Raw genomic sequence first — 19461 nt, forward strand, 5'->3', positions numbered from 1 at the left:
TTGGTTGCATTTGCCCACTACTCAAACGTACCCATTCATGATAGAACTCATAGAAGCCTATAAATTTCTACTTAACAACTAGTGTTATCGAGATAAAGTTTATTTTTAGTATATGCGGAAAGTTCAATTTTAATATATTAAATATTCAATATTTGTGTACTGAAAATTCATTATTTTATATACTATTTAAAAACGTATTTTTAATACATTAAAAATGAACATTTATCTGTAGTTCATATTGCAATGTGGATCATAATCCACAATATAATTTGCCTGTTATCAATGGCACTCTAAAAAAAAAATAAAAAATCTTCATACAATATATATAGTTACATAATAATCAAAAGTGGGTACAACTAAAATTCACCTGCCATGATACGGTGCAGTCTGTAATACCAATACCCACCAGTATCACAAGTGCTGAAGGAGACACAAAACCAAACTGCATGCACTAATCACCATAAGGTCATTAATGATGACTTTAATTTAATTTAAAACCAAACAGAAAAAAAAAAATTTAAAAATTAAAGAAGAAAAACTAACGACAACAACAATATTGTCACCACTGCACTGCCATGATAAAACATAAAACCAAACATAACTAAGGATGATTTCAGACACGGTATCTGAGAAGAGGATCCTTAAGGAGAAGGCGTTCATGGTAGATTCTCCAGGCGTAATCCTCGAATGGGAAGGGATTGAACATTCTTCTTTCTCCTTTACTATCCTCTTCGTGTTCCTGGTTATTACTGTTCTTGATATCCTCGTCCTCGTCTTCGTTATTCGCAGGGTTGGGAAGCATAGGAGAGACGATGCTGTCGAGGGGAAGAGTGATGAGAAGAGCGATTGATATGCAGCGTGACCCATCCTCCCCTGCAGGGACTGCCCTTCCTCTCACCTTCTGTACCTTCCCATTGCTCCACACCTATCATTCATTTAATTACAACTTATGTTTCATCCCTATGTAACATAATGACCAGGCTCGGTAACATAGTTAGTCTATCAGGCAATTTTAACTTATTTAACAACTATTAATTGTTTCACTTAATTAAATAATCAATATGAGTGTTCCATTATAAAGCTTTTTGTAACAATTTGTTGCTTCAAAATGTTAAAATTCTGATCAGCTTTTACAAAAAGGTAATTTTGCATGTGATCAATGAGTGACACTCTCAAATAAAAAGTTTGAGTTCAATAGGTTGAAAAAGTATATATGAACATATACTACTACGTTGTAATAGAGTTAGTTATACTAAAAAAGTTATTTTAATATAATTAAAGGTGTGACATTAAGTCAAAATCTCCTTCCAATCTTCCATTTAGGAAGGAAGGTCGAAAAAAATGCACCCACTCGTACTAATCTAGCTTAAAATATAATATTTTCTCATACTAGCACAACATTATTAAGGACTTAAAGCCGCATATCATTGCATTTGTTAGGTTTTGAGGGGTCCATTTGAGTCAACGTTTGAAATTTCTTAATATCAACACCATATTTCACATTAGGGAGAAAAAAATAGTTAACCCGGCCCACAAAATGGGAACCTGAAATATGGGTTGGCTTGAAAATCCAAATATAAAATGGAAAGGATCCAAATTTATATTTAAAAAAAAAAAAAGAATAAATATTCTGACCTGAGCAATGTCGCCGACGGTGACCAAAATCGAGTCCACCTCCGGGGAGATAGAGACCCAACCCGAATCCGTTAACATATGGTATTTCTGGCATCTTATTTGGTACTGTAACCCGATAGCAAATGGATACATCCGACCCGTTAAAACTGGTGTGCTGACGGAAGACCCGTCGGAAATCCACAATAATGAACTGACCCGTGTGGGGTCTTCACGGGCCGGGTTATCGAACCCGACAATGGAAGCCAGTGCTTCCGTCACCTCTTTCCCAATCTTTTCCATTTCGCGAGTGAACGCACGGAGAGAACTCAAGTCCAACTCGGATTCCTCGGAGGAGCACGCCGAGTCGAGGCAGAACGACTCGCCGGCGCCGCCGGCAGCGTGATCGTCGTCGTCGGCTTCGGAATCGAAACCTAACGGCCAGTTCTTCGGGAAGTACACTTGCTTTCTATCGCGGGGCAGGTCGAAGAGAGAGCGAGCCAAGGACTCGGCCGAGTTGGCTAGCTCAGATTCGACGGAGTGGCGGCTGAGCTGGAAGAATCCGAGGTGTTTACAGGCGGAGAGGACCTCCGCGTGCTCCGATAGCGAGACGGAAGGAACGGCGGCGGTCTTATTGGACAGCGGCGAGCGGCGGCCGGGGAGGGAGAGAGTAGGCGGGAGGCGGTGGAGGAGAAGAGAGAGAGCGTCGGCGTGTCCTGAGGTGGACGAGAGGTTGGGCTGCGATAAGGGAGTTGGCGGCGGAGCAGCGGTGGCTCCGTAGGGCGTACGGAGGTGGTGGTGGTGGTGGTGGGGATGCTGCTCGTGCGCTGATGACGAGGCCATCAAGTTTGATTTGAGGTCACGTGCGTGTTTGAGAGGGAAAGCGAGAGAGGTTGGCTGCGGGTATAAAATAAGCTGGGATGATATTTTTGGAGACTCGTGACAAATCCAAAAGATTATATGCTGGGTCGCTGGGATGATAGAGTATACCTTATACGTGTAACCAAAATATAAAATTGGGGAATTTTATAGGATAAAGTTCAGCACATAAACAATTAATAATTAATTTTATTTTAGCCCTTAACCATAATTACAATTATTTTCGTTTTGTATTATTAATTTGATGGGGCAAATTCATTATAAAATGTTTAAAATTCATTTTTATGTAAACGAGTGAAGGTTTGTGAGAATGTTAGATGTTTATAAGTTGGTTTTTATCACATATTATGGATGACTTAGGTGTGTTTAGTTTATGAGGTAGAGATAAGGAATATGAATGAAATTAAAGTCATAAACATTATTTGATTGATAATTTTTTAAAATATAAATAATTTGATTACCTCAGGAGCGTTGATTCTTTGTATCGGATAAAATCAATTAAAAAACATATATCATCTTATTGACATTTTTATGATTACACTGACATTAATTTCGGATATTAATTTGTTTATTTTCAATGTATAAAATAAAATAAAATTTATTACCACTATGTTATCTATAAACTTTTATTTGACACACATATTTTTTAATATTAAACTTTATTACAATTTAATATTATTGACTCTATTATAATGTAATATCTGTCTAGTCAATATTTCTATTAAGTTTCAAACATGTGACCTCCCATTCAAGGGAGTTACAGTTACGACAGGTTTTTGGCCTGGTGTATATATCTATCACCATTATTATGAATTGAACCTACTCAAAGCTACTACTTACATAGTTGCATAGCCTTGTTAACCACTCCATGAAAAAGAGACAACCGTACAAAAGTTAGTCAGGTGGGCCCTGAATTATAGGACCAAGACAAGCAAGCATGCAGTGAAGCTAGCAGGACTGCCCTTTCGTCTTCTTCTTTTCCTTCACTGAATTTCAATTAGAATTAGATAGGGCATCCAGGTCGGTCTCATTGTTTTGCAATCTCAGCCGGAAAACAAGATTCTTTTTCTTTTAATCATTGCCAAAGAGCTATTGAAACATCCTCAAAGTAGTGTCTTAATTACTAGGTACCATGCATATCTACTCATATCAAAATAATGTTTGGTTAGATTTTATTTGTTGTAAATTAAAGTAAACAAATGTAAATATAAATTTGATAGCATAAATAAACATTGAGTATAATGATTTCGGTCTACGCCACTTAGTTATATTGATAGATAGTGTAAATGTAAGAGGTAGTAATGATATTGGGAAGCTAAGGGTCTAGCCATATAATATGAGGTTATGAAGCTATGGTTGGTACACTGCAAAGTTGCGAGGAATCAACATCCTTTACACTAAGGGGGCGTTTGGTTCACAGAATCTTGGATTACCCCAGGTAATAGGATTACCTTCGGGAAGGTAATGTGAGATTTTGGGAATGTAAGATTACCTTGTGTGTTTGGTTTGGATGGTGTAATATAATATTACCTTGTTTGGTTCATGGTTATATTTTAGATTATATGGATCAATTTACAATAATGCCCTCAATAATATATATATATATATATATATATATATATATATATATATATATATTATGTGTGTATTTATTTATATCTATGAATGTATATCAAAGCTTAAATATTAAAAAAACTAAATATATAAATATACACATATGTATATTTGATTATATAAACATATATTATTATTATTATTATTATTATTATTATTATTATTATTATTATTATATAAGGATTAGTTAACAAGGGCAAAGTTGGAATAATTCAAGGTAATCTAATATTACCTAAAAAAAATGGGGGTAATCACATTACCTTGAAACATTACCGCCACATCAGCTTTGAGGTAATATAACATTACCTGGTAATCTCATAACTTGAACCAAACAAGGTAATATAACATTACCAGACTCAGATTACCTAGGTAATCTAAGATGACCTGAACCAAACGCCCCCTAAGATGGATGCTCTATTTATACTAAGTGGCAAGCCGATAAAATGATGACAAGTTAGTGACAAAGCTAACGCGGCGTCTATCAATTGGGCACTCGAGTCAGTCATAACACATGTAAACTGTAATGTGATGGCTGGTGAAGTGATAAGTCTAATAGCAATGATTGGAAAATATGTTGCTATCAAGATTGAGAAGTCTGTTGATATTAAGATAAAAAAAAAGCTTTTAATATCGAGATCATGAAGCCTTTTTATATTAAAATCATGAAACTTATTGATATCGAGATCGAGAAGCCTATAAATATTAAGGCCAAGAAATTTCATACTATCAAAACTGATAAGCTTATCTATATTCAAATAAAAAAGTCTGTTAAAATCAAAATTGAAAACAAAAAAACCCCACAAAATACAATACATAAATTATCAGTGCTGCTTTCTAACCCATCAAAATTAAAATACGGAAACACATATTTTAAGTTTGGGATAAATTGTCACGGCATTAACCTATTACCTGCTATGCGAATTTGGACGTGATGATGCCTGCAGGACACAGGAGGGTATGGTACCCTCTTTATTGTGTTTTGAACCAACTCGTTGCCACATTAATTTTAATTTATTTTTCCTAACTGCAAATTAAACACTTTTTTTCAGGTTAACGGCAAGCTGCTGCCGTGTTATCCGGAATCCTGTACCCTTCATGGAACAAAAGATGGTTTAATTTGTTTACTAACTCCAATAATCCTTTACATTATTATATCAGAAGCATGCTAATGCTTTACTCAGTGGGATTAGATACCAAATGTCATGTTTAAGATTTCCCAGGTTGAAGTTGTCGCTAATGAGGGACAAATATGCTCCTTGAAATTAACGATGTAACAGAAAGCCCTTAGAAAATTAAATGGTACTTATATCCCAAATGGATTAAGTTACTAAAAAAATTATCAATTTTGATCACACGGATATTAATAAAATTATGGTTTTGATTCATATGTTTAATTATTTCTACTAATTTTTATACATAACAATTGTTTTAGTATCAATTTTCATTCATAACTATTATTTTAGTGCAAAAATTTATCATGTCGGTCACCCCTCTGTTTGAAACATGCCGAAATTTAACATTCTAAAGAGTATTTTTTTCATCTTCAACTTAAGATCCCAATTTAAGCATTCTAACGAGTATTTTTGTCATCTTGTCCTTATAATAATAATAATAATAATAATAATAATAATAATAATAATAATAATAATAATAATATTTGCGGTGAAAGTTGCGGATAAATGAGAAGAGAAAATGATTTTAATTAGGAAGGGTAAATGATGTCATTTCTTTAAAATAATAAGGGCAAAGATGTACAAAAAAAAAAGTTAGGAAGCTAAGCTACTAGCTTATTTTGAAACGATACCTAAGATAGCGGCTCTGTTTGACAAACCTAGCTGAAAAGCTATAAGCTAGGAGCTGGTAGCTGAAAATGAGCTGAAAGCTGAAAAGCTATGAGTTCGGAGCTGAAAATTGAAGAGCTGTTAAGCTAGTTGTTATGATTGAAAGTGTTTGGTAAAATTAGCTTTTTGATAAGCTGATAAATGTAAAAAGACTAAAAAGGACATCTTCATAAAATTTAAATTAGTTTGTAATCTGGATGCTGCTCAAGCACATTAAACATCACGTCATCTTGTGAATTCTTCCGAATATAATTATGTAGTGCAAATGTGGCCATAATAACATTAATTTGGGGCTCCTCACTAAACTGCGACATTTTAACAAGTATCTTCCATCTCTTATTCAATACTCCAAACGATCTCTCAATACAACTTCGAAGAGAAGAATGTGCACGATTGAATGCTTATTGAGCATTAGTTGGCGGCTCTTGTTCAAATTGAGATTGAAGCCGTATTGCTAATCTAAAAATAACATTAATAATAATAATAATAATAATAATAATAATAATAATAATAATAATAAGCTAAAGTTTCAACATAATTGTTTAGCAGGAAACAAAACTAAGGAAGGGATTGACGTGAAAGTTGGGAAAGGGGAAGAGAAAGGGTTTTAATTCATAAGGTTAAAATATGTCATTACTTTAAAATAATAAGGGTAAGGATGGAAAAAAAAGTTAGGAAGCTAGTAGCTTATTTTGAAATGCTACCTAGGCTCTGTTTGGCAAACCTAGCTGAAAAGCTATAAGCTAGGAGCTGATATCTGAAAAGGAGCTGAAAGCTGAAAAGCTATAAGCTCGGAGCTGAAAATTGAAGAGCTGTTAAGCTAGCTGTTATGATTGAAAGTGTTTGGTAAAATTAGCTTTTTGATAAGCTGATAAATGTAAAAAGACTAAAAAGGACATCTTCATAAAATTTAAATTAGTTTGTTTACATATTAAAATTTAACATTTCGTTTTCCAAAAAAAGTAAACACTTTTTAAAATAAAACTATTAGCATGATCATGATCTAGCATCCCATAATGAAGTAGCAATATTGTTGCGAATCTCCTTCATCTCCATAGAGGTGTGACTTAAATTTTCGTTGATGGAGATATTGCTAATTTTTTAATAATAATAATAATAAGCTAAAGTTTCAACATAATTGTTTAGCAGGAAACAAGACTAAGGAAGGGATTTACGTGAAAGTTGGGATAGGGGAAGAGAAAGGGTTTTAATTCATAAGGTTAAAATATGTCATTACTTTAAAATAATAAGGGTAAAGATGGAAAAAAAGTTAGGAAGCTAGGAGCTTATTTTGAAACGCTACCTAAAGTAGCGTTCCAAAATAAGCTCTTATTTTAAGCTAGGAGCTTATTTTGGGAACATTACCAAACAGAGCTTATAGCTTATTAGTAGCTTAAAATAAGCTATAAGCTCCTAGCTTAGCGTTGCCAAACAGAGCCCTAAAATAGCGTTCCAAAATAAGCTCTTATTTTGGGAACATTACCAAACAGAGCTTATAGCTTATTAGTAGCTTAAAATAAGCTATAAGCTCCTAGCTTAGCGTTGTCAAACAGAGCGCGTCTCAAAATAAGTTCTTATTTTAAGCTACGAGCTTATTTTGAGAACATTACCAACAGAGCTTATATCTTATTACTTATTAGTAGCTTAAAATAAGCTATAAGCTCTGCCAAATAGACTCTACTTTTATTTTTCTTTATGATTGCATTAGGGTGACTCAGCCACATCTTATATATAATTTTTATTTTTATTTATTTATTTGTTTTTCCTAAATTTGGAAAATTTTAAAGGGAAAATGTACAAATAGACTATTGAACTATTTGAAGGATATCAATTAAGCCATCGAACTCGAATAAGCTCCAAATTCATCCATTAACCTGTAAAAAATAGCAATTAACATTTTTAGCAAATTAACAACATGTTTATGCTGATTTGGTATGTTTGTGAACGAGTAGAATGAAGCGCTCGTAGGTTAGTCGGTCGATATATCAGGCAACGACTGAGCGATCCGAGGCTGAGTAGTATTATTACAATTAATAAGTAGTAGGTTACAATGTAGTAAGTAGTGTTTGTAATCAGATGGAGATGAAGATATGAGGATGAGACCCTCCTATTTATACCGTCTAAGTCGGTCTACGCATTTAATGCGCCTGCTGCAAGTGGATCGACGTGGCTTCTTCTCATTGGCTCAGTCAGGTGGTCGCTCTGCAATTACGCGTAGGTTGACTAATCGATGAGGCGGAACTGCTACTTTTGCAGGTTGTCAGCGGCCGCCCTGCAGGCGCAAGTTGACCCTTATAACTTGTCGTGTAAGTTACGTCTTCGGCTCTGTAGGATACGTCATCTTGCAGGCCGATCGGTCACCCTACAGTAAACCGGTCGGGTGGCTCTCCGTCGGGGCGATTCGAGAGTATCTTCTTTTGTCACGAGGCCTATTGATACGAACGGTACAATAGACCACAAGTGATTTAGTCATGTCGGGTTGACGACCGTAACAGACCAGTTGGATAACTTCTTGACGGACCGGCTATGTGTATATTTTATTATTATTATCCTACTAAGCATTTGACCATCTTCTGAACGTCATGTTTTATATTTTATTATATATATATATATATATATATATATATATATATAATTTTCGTACAGTAAAATTACTTAATTACAACGAGTATTTTTTTTTGGTGCCGTAGATGCGAGCATTAGCCGATTCCTTCCTCGTTTCACCGTCGTTTTAGTGTATCTGTTCATTTATCTGCAGTTTAATGAAACGAAGATGACTTAATATTTTATTATAGGTTACTTGTGCCGTGTTTTATGGGTATTGTATTCATATATGTTAGGTTGTATATATATAAATATAAATAATATTAATATAATAAAATATAAAACATGACATTTAAGAAGGGTTAAATACTTGGTAAGATATCAAGTGGCTTGTAGTTCATTGGTATCGGGTTATTCCTCTAAGTGGGAGGGGTAAGGGTTGAATTTCAATTGAGGCAATTAGTATGTATATGAATATATGAAATACAATATATACACATTGCATTTAAATTAGTGTATTTTTTTCCTGATGAATTTGAAGCTTATTCGAGTTCGATAATTTAATTGTTAACCCCAAAATAGTTCAATGACTTATTTGCTCATTCTTTTAATTTTAAAATTAAAAATAATAAGAAAAAGAAAAACATTTTTTTTTAATTTTAAAATTTAAAAAAAATAAAAATAAGAAAAAGAAAAAAAAAAAAAAACCAACACCCCGGATACAGTTGGAGAGTTTTGGAGCGTGCAACGAACTCACTCTACGAAGATCATTGAATGCCATCATTCGCATCAGGCAAAGCGCGAGGAGCATTTTTGTGACAAGGCGGCAAGGCTTTGCAGTTACAGAAATTTCAACGAACAAAAGAAGGCACAAAGGAGGAGCTATTCGTCTTCTATGAGAGCAATATGTTCGCTAAATTATTCCAAAAGTTTTCTTCTCCACAGGTAGATTTCTCAAAATCTCGCCCGCATTTAAATTATGATTTTTCTGTGTTAATTTCGTTATAACTTTTCCATATATGATATTGTAATTAATTTTATGCAATTTTCTGCCGTTTCGCCGGAATCGCGTTTCTGAGATTCCAATGATATGAACTTTCAGCAAATTATATCAGCTGATCAGCAAAGTGAAAGAGAGAAAATCGAGAAATGATTTTGTTGTATATGCTGCAAGTCGAATTTTGCTTTTTCCAAGCTCGTGCTTCTGAATTTATCTACTTGATATGGAAATAATTGTTTCGTATGGGCTATATGTGATTTTTCTTCATTTTTTATAATGCGTACAGAACTGTCTTCTACTTGCTTAAATTTCTGCTCAATTTGACTCATGAATATGTCACTTCCTATCTTCTGTTGTAACAGAATGAGCCACGGGAAACTCCAAAACTACCAGCACAAATTGCTGTTCACTATGGGATTCCAGCTACTGCATCTATTCTGGCTTTTGACCCTATTCAACAGCTTTTAGCGATTGGGACATCGTGAGTAGGGAGCTTATTTCAGTGCAGTAGTAGAATAGTATTATCTATGAAGGAACATAGATAAACACCTAATAACACATGGATAACAAGAAGTTTGCATTTTCCTAGTAATTTAATTTATTCACTTGATTGTATTTGATGCTAATGATTTGTCCCAATAAATGAATGTGCACAATGTGTTATATACTGTATATATTTGTACTATATATACTCTGCATTACCAGCCAACCATGATGTCTTTGAGAGAAAGCTTTGAGACATCAAGTCAGCATTTGAATTCACGTAATTAAATGCATAATGATAACCATAACCACCGTATGCATACTATTAGAAACAAATAATGGCTCTCTAAATCTGGTATTGTGTTCAAAATTATTTTGGCTTGATTTTTCCTGATAATTTTAATTCCAGGGATGGTAGGATTAAAGTTGTTGGAGGTGACAATATTGAAGCCCTTCTTGTATCTCCAAAGCCAGCGCCTTTCAAGAATTTGGAGGTTGGTGAGATAAAAGTACTGTGTACTTGTGTAGTGGTATTTTAAGGTCTTTGCTGGAATTATCTTTTGGTATTAATATTCTTAGTTTTTGGGGGTGGGGGCACTGCATGCCTGCACAAGTGTGAAACTTAAAGCTAGTTAATTTCCAATTCCTTAATAGTATGTTTTGTATGATTGAGTCCCTTATTCATCAGTTGATGACTTGTTAGAAAACATAGGATGTCATTGTGAAATTTGTAACAGACCAGGTTCTTTTTCAAGTCTAGAACTTACTGATTTCCTTTATTTACAGTGCAAAACCTCCTTTTGTTTTTGCCAACTAATTATCATTTCTCTTGTGCTTTTTTCTTTTTCAGTTTTTGCAAAACCAAGGTTTCTTAGTGAGCATCTCAAATGAAAATGATATTCAGGTACTTTCCTCTCCAGTCTATGCAATTTGAGCCATAGAGTACTGTTCTCATCAACTGGGTATTCTTATATTGCTTGTGGCCATCTCTTTATCTCCCCACATCCCCACCCCAAGGTTCAAGAACGACAGTATTCTGTTATTACTGACCGCCAGTTTCATTCAAATTCTGTGTTAAACAATAAACTCAACTGTATATTTCTATATGTTCTGTGTGTCAATGTAAGTATAGAGCTATTTATATTAGACAAGAACTAATCCTAGCCATAGATTTCAAACACCTAAAACTAAGGCTAAGAGAGATCCTACCCACTACCCAGTCACCTCAATCTCGCTTTGATACCATGTTAAACAATAAACTCAACTGTATATTTCTATATGTTCTGTGTGTCAATGTAAGTATAGAGCTATTTATATTAGACAAGAACTAATCCTAGCCATAGATTTCAAACACCTAAAACTAAGGCTAAGAGAGATCATCTCAACTAAGACCCTATTTCTCTAACATTCTGCAGGTCTGGGATCTGGCAAGCAGACACTTATCTTCAAAATTAAAGTGGGAATCAAACATAACTGCATTCTCTGTTATCTATGGCACTCATTACATGTAAATGGGTAGTGAAAAATGATTTAATTTATTTTTACTCCATCCAAAAATCTTATGTCATTTATTCGTTCCCTAACCATGTTTTTATTCTACAAACAGGTATTTAGGGGATGAATATGGATATTTATCTGTGCTCAAATATGATGCAGGGGAAAGAAATGTTGTACAATTGCCATATTATGTGCCTCCAAATCTTGTAGCTGGTAATAGGGCTACTTGATTACTCATCTACATTATGTACTTGAATAGAGCTTTTTATTCTGGAAATTTCATCCAACAGCTAGGACCTGGTGTTTGTTTTAGCAACTTTCATAAATCTTCAATTTCTTTGGTCTGGACAGCTGCCTTCATTTTTTCTCAGGGTTGGGAGTGAAACTTCTTGTACTTTACCATTGTTAAAAAAATAAAAGAATGTATGAATTGATGCAATTTTTACATTTTCATTCACTCGTGCTCTAATTTTGTTTGATTTTCAGAAACAGTTGTGAGTTCAATGCCCGACCAACTATCTATTGTTGGGTTGCTTCCCCATCCTTGTTCATTTGGAAATAGGTAAGAAATAATAAGTTTTCCTTTTCATGATTTTCTGGTTTTGAAAATGTTTATATATGGAGTGCTAATTTGGCAAGCTTGCCATACACTTGATCAAGTTTTACTGTTTTAAAGCAGCATAACTTCTTAATCTTTCCTTCTCTATTTGTTTACAGAGTCCTAATTGCTTATGAAAATGGATTACTTATTCTCTGGGAAATTACAGAAGATAGAGCTGTTTTTGTTAGTAGTCAAAACCATCTTCAACCAAAGGAAATTTTTGTTTGTACTCAAACAAACATGAGCACAGTGCATGCAAATGATTCCAAAGATCATGACCAAGAAGAAAAGGAAATAAGTTCCCTTTGTTGGTTGTCCTCTGATGGATCAATTCTTGCTGTTGGTTATGTAGATGGTGACATTTTCCTATGGAACTTATCTGTGCCAGACTTTAGCAAAAGCCCTAAGACTGAAAATCTGTCTAACAATGTTGTTAAGTTGCAACTATTATCAGGAGACCGAAGGCTTCCTGTTACTGTTTTGGATTGCTCTGCTAACAAATCTCAAAACAGTTTAAGAGGCTACCTTTTTGTCTATGGTGGTGGTGAAATTGGAGCTGAAGAGGTTTTGACGGTATGCACCATTCTAACGTAATCTCTCACTCGTCTTATATTGCCTTATGTATTAACTTCTATTTAGAAATATAGCTAAATCTCTCATCGCCTTCCTTAGGTCAAAACATGTTGCATTGTGCATAAAAATTTAGCTTTACCAGCCAAATTTGTAGGCAGTCTGCCCAAAGACTAGAGTATTAATGGGAATAATGGGTGATATCTAGTTAGAAAATAAAAAAGAATTGGAAGTCATCATTTGTTTTCCCTGCTAAACTAAGGAAGAATAATAAAGGTTGAATTTCTATTGGATGTGTTCTATGGAGTATTTTGTTTTGAAACTTGTAACTTGTCATCTTATTCTTCCCCTTTTTAAATGCTATGCTTGCAATTCAACTATATGAGAAATGTTGTTGCATTTAAAGGAATGAAATCAGGAGTTTCTCTATCATTGACAAAATGTATTTGTTTGACAGATCCTGAAACTTGATTGGTCATCTGGACTTGCAGCACTGAAATGCATCGATAGAGTAGACCTTACACTTAGTGGATCATTTGCTGATATTATTACTGTACCAAGTCCTTGTGATACAGAGAATGACAACAGTTCACTTTTTATATTGACAAATCCCGGAGAGTTGCATTATTATGATAAAACTAGCCTGTCTACCTTGAAATCTGAGCCAGAGAACAAGCATAATGCTCACAGCATTCAATACCCAGTGGCCATACCTACTCTCAACCCATGCATGACTGTGGCAAAATCATGTTCTATGGATAGGAAATGGAATTTCTCACGAACTTCCTCAAAGGTGCTAAATACTAATCTTTATTTTGAATTATCATTACTTATAAATAATGCTTTATTGTAAATCTGAACAATGAAGACTTCATTGTGTGGTTTTTCAAAATTTTGTTGTCAAATGCTTTCTTTAGCCAGTTACGATCACAATAGTCATTGTACTGTGCAGTCTAAGAATGAAGAGGAATCAAAGTGGCCTCTAACTGGTGGTGTTCCTAGTCAATTGTCTTTAACTGAAGATAATGGTGTTGAGAGAATACACATAGCAGGATATCAAGATGGATCTGTCCGAATCTGGGATGCCACATACCCAGTTTTGTCACTTATGTTTGTTATCTCATCTGAGGTCTGTACAGTGTTTCAAATTAGTTGAGCCCCCTAACATGTAAATATTGAATAGGTATTATTTTCAGCTAAAGATTGTTCAAGGGTTCACCTATTCATTAATTGACTAGTTGATGCTCACAGAACACTGAAAATATAATTAACAGGTGAAGGGCATTGAAAGCACTAGTACCAGTCCAGCAATATCAGCTCTGGATTTCTCCTCCAGTTCTTTGAGTATTGCTATTGGCAATGAATATGGCCTAGTAAGACTCACATCATTCTGTACTGTTACATTTCACTAGCCTACTTCTATATCTTGACCAAAGGGACAGTCTGATTCTTTTATTCATGTAGGTTCACCACTACATGTTTGGTACCAGCTCTGGCTCTGAGAAAATAAGCTTGCACTTTGTTACAGAAACCAAAAGTGAAGGTGTGGTGTGCTTATAATTGATTATCTGTCACTATCCTTGTGCTTAAATTTTGAGAATAAAAACAGACAAGAGACAACAGAATAAGAGTTCTATAAACTGTGTGTTAAAGAAATTCAAGAAATTTATACCTCTTTGATTATTATTAAGCCTTGACTTTAAGCTAATCCATAAGGATGGCAATAAAAGATATGATAAACAATAAGATTGCATAGATCAGATTTAACACTAAGTTTTTCAGGAGCCAGTTGTCTGCAGATTCATTCATCTATTTCATCAATGTCTCAGGGTGTAAACAATTACTGTTTTAATTGATAAACTCTTGCCTAGAAAATTTCATTGACTAGAATGTAGAAGGTTGTCTGATAGGAGCTTTGGAGGCTATCACTGAAGTTGAAGTTATATTCTCTTACATAGTTTATGTAAATATTTACTAGAGATATATAGTAACCATAACAGAGATGTACTTTTGGGATGTGCTTATATTTTTTCTTTATATATATTTCTGATTTCTGATGCTTTCAGCATATTGGTGATCGACGTGTTTCATTTTCAGTTCACTCTTTCCCAAGTGGGGCTGGGTATCAATGCAAAGCTATCTTTTCACTTCTCAATTCCCCAGTGTGCATCCTGAAGTACATTGCTTCTGGGTCCAAACTTATTGTGGGGTTCGAAAGCAGCCAGGTAAAAGATCTGTTTATACAGTGCTGAAGGTTCTAGTAGAAAATAAGATATGCACATTCCTCATATGCTAAGTTGTGTATTAGTGCAATGGATCTTGTCAGCCGCTGAGATTTGTTTTGCCCTGTTACAGGTTGCTGTACTTGATGTTGATTCACCATCAGTTTTGTTTCTTACAGACTGTGTTTCTAGCTTAAGGTCTCCAATCACTTCTCTTTCTGTGAAGACATTTCCAGGTATCCGTCAGAACATTCTGAACCCTGAATGTTCAACCTCATATGAAGTTGCAGAAGAGCTTGCTTTTGCCTTGACCAGAGATGGACACATAATTTTAATGGATAGCAACACTGGCAATGTGATTAATTCTCAGCCAGTACATCCAGAGAAACTGACAACTTCAGTTTCTTTACATATCCTAGGTAAGTATTGGCTCCTTCAATTGTTTGATTAAGTACAGCTATAATACGTCTTTGTATAATTCTTTATCATTTCCTTGTATTAGCAGAGAGCAATACATCTTTTGACAAAGAGTCTGACAAGCATCCATTGTTCAAGGATATTGAAATTAAAGATCAATCAGCGCAATCTGGTGACCATGATCCCATAGATCCTTTGAAGCCTTCTCTAATGCCTAATGCTACAGATGCCCAGATTTTGGTTTGCTGCGAGGATATTTTATATTTGTTCTCTTTAAACTCTGTTATTCAGGTGCCTTTCTGTGTTAACCTCTGCAATAACTATAATCATTGTTATTCTTTCTCTAGTTGTGATTGGTGGAATAATCACAGGGTAATAACACTACTCTCCATGAAGTGAATCTTGCTAAACCTTGTTGTTGGACTGCTTTGTTCAAGAATGATGGTAGAGAATATGGATTGATCTTAGTATACCGGACTGGAGATATTGAAATCAGGTAAACCCTATTAGTTTCTGATTGTTAATGCACCTTGTTCTAATGATTATGGTAAAGTCACTGTTATAATGTTTTCTTTTTTTCCCTAAATGTTCTGAGATTTATTTCATGGTCTTTGTATCTCTTGATGCATCATTCTGGATAAATGTATAATGTTTTGATCCACAATCACATCTCTGGCAGGTATTTGCCAGATCTTAAATTGCTGGGAGACACATCACTATTGTCAGTACTCAGGTGGAGCTTCAAGACAAATGTGGAGAAGACAATTAGTTCTCCCAGTAAAGGGATTATTTCACTGGTTTGTAGTTTTCTACTTCTCTCTTCTGATATGTTCTCACTTAGTTAAGATTAATTGTTTGGTTATTCTCCTCTTATTATTTCTTGGCAATGTATTTTCTATATAATCTTTTTGAGATTTGTGAGTCATCCATTATAGTGATTGGCCACCCCTATTCTTCTCCCTTCAAAATATTTTGCTAAGTGGCATCCTGGCCTTGCAGGTCCATGGGTGTGAATTTGCCATTTTGGCATTGTGCTCTGGAAAGGACTTTAGGTCTCTCTCTGATCTCACACTTCCCTTTGTAAGCACTAATCTTGTTCAGAATTGTGATGGATGATGAGCAACTTTTTTTTTATAGGATTCCAGAGGCGTTGCCTTGTCTTCATGATAAAGTCCTTGCTGCTACAAAAAATGCAGCTGCTTGTCTAACCCAAAATCAAATGAGTAAAAAGGTTGTGGAATATAAGCACCTTATTATTCTCTATTTCTTGGCAATTATATAATTTGTTTTGCTTTTCTTGTCAGACTACTGTCAACAGTATGATTGCTGATTTCTTTAAGGGGCTTAAAGGGGAAAAAGGAGAGCAGGATATTGATGATACTGAAACTCGGGAAACTTTTATTGCACATCTAGAGAAAATATTTTCTAGGTTTCCTTTCTCAGACCCTCTTACAAATGTAATGGATGACCAAGGCAACTTGGAATTAAACTTAGGTATTTGTATCCCTCTTAATGCTACACAGTATTTGTATCCCTCTTATTATCTGTTTCTTTAAAATATCATTTGCTTCACTGAGTATTTGTTAACTATTTCTATACTTTGTGATACAGATGATATTGAGATTGATGATCCCATTCCCATATCATCGTCATCTCATCAGAGCAATACTAGCAAACAAGGTTGTTAGGGCATGTTATTTATTTATTTATTTTATATCCTGTAACTGTTTAATTCCCTAATCTATATTTACATGCTCCTTCCAGTCTAAATCCCTTATCAAACTAATATTTGTTCTGATGATTCAGAAAATGAAAGACAGCGACAAAAGCTATTTGAAGGTGGGTCCACTGAAACTAAACCAACACAAAGGACACGTGAAGAAATCATTGCCAAGTATAGGAAAGGGGTAATTTAAGTTGATAAACTTTCTGATAACAATGAAATGTTTATAGTTTGTTGAAACTGCATTTCCCAACTATGTTGTTACTTGTAGGATGCCGCCACTGCTGCCTCTGCAGCAGCAGAAGCAAGAAATAAGCTTCATGAGCGCGGGGAGAAACTTGAGGTATGTCCAATTTGTAGTTCTATATATGCACAATCGTTTATAATGATGCTATTGACTCATTTCATCCTAGATTCATATTTTCCCTTATAAACTGGCCTCTTATAGCCTCCATTTCAGATTCAACATCTTTGATTTGCATAAATGATAAAACAAAGCATGCTGCAAAATCTTTCATGCTATCTTAAGCAGCGATTGGTTTGGATTCCACAATAACTGGATTTCCGGTTGTTGGTTTAAATAACTAGAGGAGATAATACTCGATTTTAGGTGAATTTCAAAACCAAATAAATGCTTCAAAGACCACCATTTGTTGTGTTACCTGCAGCAACTGAGTGAACGAACTGCAGAGCTTCAAAGTGGGGCAGAAGACTTTGCATCATTGGCAAAAGAGCTGGCCAAGAAAATGGAGAAACGAAAATGGTGGAACCTCTAAAGCCATTGCTGTCGATTAAGCTGCACGTGACGAGAGTTGGTGTACATACATATCATATACATATGCTTCAATTAGTACCGTTTTAATTATCTCACAAAACATTGAACTTACTATTCTGGAGATGATGCGTTTAGTGATGCAACGCTGAAGCCATCAGGTGAGAGGACGGAGTCAATGAAGAAAGTCAAAGCCATACCGTGACTGTAATGACTTGTGCATGGCCGGCAGTTTGAACTTTGAAGGTAAGAACAAGCTTGTGTTGGAATTTATTATGTAAAAGTAAAACACAAACAATAAAATAAAAATAAAATCCAAGTCAAACTTTTGAATTCTACATTATTGTGTAATAGGTTTATTATTATTATTTTTCTTTTGTCCCAAAGTAGTAGTTAAGGGTTACGAGTTATGACGGTGAAGTATAGGATCTGGCGATCTGCGGTTGAAATTGAATATTCTAATTAGAATGCGTGTTTCAGTTAGGTCCATATTATTTGGTGCATTGTAGTGCGCAGTCACATGCAGGGACTGTTGCAGCAATCATTATTGGATGGACCATGGTCTACACAATGGTGTGGACTATAAATAAAAAATATATTTTTAATATATTAAGAGTACATTATTTATGTACATACGATGCATTTTTGAAAGTATATTTTTAATATATTAAAGGTATATTATTTTATATAATGTATTTTTAGTACAAAAATAATGTACTTTTAATATATTAAAAATATAACTGATATTTATGGTTCACACAATTGTGTGGATCATGGTCCACACCATAATTTGCCCTGTTTGCAGAGATAATGAGTTGTATGAAAGAATGAAACACAAGTTGTATGCAGCTCGATATTAAATACATTTTCGAGAATAGTCATGGTATATACGTCGTTCATTGAATTCGTACATTTTTAAACTACTTATTAATGACTTCCATGTTCAAGATGACTACTCAGGGAAAACCATGCAAGCCAATTCTGACCACGTAACTAGAATCCATCTTCTCGTTTTCAGGTCAATGTGTAAAAATCCCAAGATAAAATATTACGGAGTATAAACCAATTAATGAGTTTATTAATAATTGAGATTATTAATATGGATATCATAAATTAAATTTAATTTTAATCCATTGTTATAAACATATGTCATTTACATAATATTTATTGTGAACATCTCGTTTGACGAGACATCTTATATAACGCGACAAGGTATTATTAGAAGACACTGTGAATATTCCGCCAAGTACAAAAAATTAATCTTGTTTACTTCATATTAGAATGAGACAAATCAATATGAACATCATAAATTAATTTAAATATTAATCCACCATTATATAAAAATATGTATCAGTATTTATTATAGACGTAATTGAACACTTTGTTTGACGAGACACTTTACATAATGTGGTGAAGTATTATTAAGAGGAAAATTATTACGTGGACCCTTAAGTTTTATTCACACCCTCAAATTATTGAAAACATTTTTTGGGATTCACATAATGAAAATAATTTATTATTGTCTATCACGAAAGTAAAAGTAAGGAAATAAAAATTGAGAGGAAATGTACTAGAACAAAATACAGTATTGTGTGGCCAGAAGATTTGACAAATTCGTGTTATGTATATAAAATATTAGCAGAGTACCTAACAACCATAAATGTGGAAATTGTTTAATACTTGTTAT

General features: G+C 34.4%; 2 protein-coding genes across 5 annotated transcripts; one reads left to right on the plus strand and one right to left on the minus strand.

The window, feature by feature from the left end:
- Positions 1–291: 291 nt before the first annotated feature.
- On the minus strand, positions 292–2584 carry LOC109148279 (2-oxoglutarate-dependent dioxygenase DAO). The gene is made up of 2 exons (XM_019296165.1): positions 1636–2584; positions 292–925 (listed from the first exon to the last, which is right to left on the minus strand). The coding sequence occupies exons 1-2, from the start codon at positions 2452–2454 to the stop codon at positions 614–616; spliced, it is 1131 nt and encodes a 376-aa protein (XP_019151710.1). The 5' UTR covers positions 2455–2584; the 3' UTR covers positions 292–613.
- A 6611-nt stretch (positions 2585–9195) lies between these two features.
- LOC109147950 lies at positions 9196–18312 on the plus strand. Of its 4 annotated transcripts, XR_002048737.1 has the most exons (25): positions 9196–9434; positions 9852–9970; positions 10382–10466; positions 10823–10876; positions 11388–11479; positions 11579–11682; positions 11956–12031; positions 12187–12643; positions 13098–13433; positions 13593–13769; positions 13915–14013; positions 14105–14183; positions 14738–14865; positions 14996–15281; positions 15365–15570; positions 15651–15775; positions 15959–16076; positions 16279–16331; positions 16417–16510; positions 16584–16773; positions 16891–16959; positions 17086–17186; positions 17274–17345; positions 17671–18020; positions 18284–18312. XR_002048737.1 is itself a non-coding variant. In XM_019295628.1 (24 exons), the coding sequence occupies exons 1-24, from the start codon at positions 9396–9398 to the stop codon at positions 17776–17778; spliced, it is 3267 nt and encodes a 1088-aa protein (XP_019151173.1). In that variant the 5' UTR covers positions 9196–9395; the 3' UTR covers positions 17779–18112. The 4 variants fall into 4 exon arrangements, 2 of the variants coding, with proteins under 2 accessions (XP_019151173.1, XP_019151174.1); XM_019295628.1 differs by lacking the exon at positions 18284–18312 and having other exon boundaries at positions 17671–18112; XM_019295629.1 differs by lacking the exon at positions 18284–18312 and having other exon boundaries at positions 15368–15570; positions 17671–18112.
- Positions 18313–19461: the final 1149 nt, after the last annotated feature.

Source organism: Ipomoea nil, unplaced genomic scaffold, assembly GCF_001879475.1.
Source record: "Ipomoea nil cultivar Tokyo-kokei standard unplaced genomic scaffold, Asagao_1.1 scaffold2036, whole genome shotgun sequence".
In the NCBI taxonomy this organism is placed as follows: Eukaryota; Viridiplantae; Streptophyta; class Magnoliopsida; order Solanales; family Convolvulaceae; genus Ipomoea; species Ipomoea nil.

Excerpts from the sequence above, each read along its gene's own strand:
- LOC109147950 (XM_019295628.1), top strand. The coding sequence starts at position 9,396 with ATGTTCGCTAAATTATTCCAAAAGTTTTCTTCTCCACAG. Across the intron at positions 9,435-9,851 it reads AAAAGTTTTCTTCTCCACAG|AATGAGCCACGGGAAACTCC; the intron begins GTAGATTTCTCA and ends CTGTTGTAACAG. Across the intron at positions 11,683-11,955 it reads GCCTCCAAATCTTGTAGCTG|AAACAGTTGTGAGTTCAATG; the intron begins GTAATAGGGCTA and ends TTTGATTTTCAG.
- LOC109148279 (XM_019296165.1), bottom strand. The coding sequence starts at position 2,454 with ATGGCCTCGTCATCAGCGCACGAGCAGCATCCCCACCACCACCACCAC. Across the intron at positions 926-1,635 it reads CCGTCGGCGACATTGCTCAG|GTGTGGAGCAATGGGAAGGT; the intron begins GTCAGAATATTT and ends AATGAATGATAG.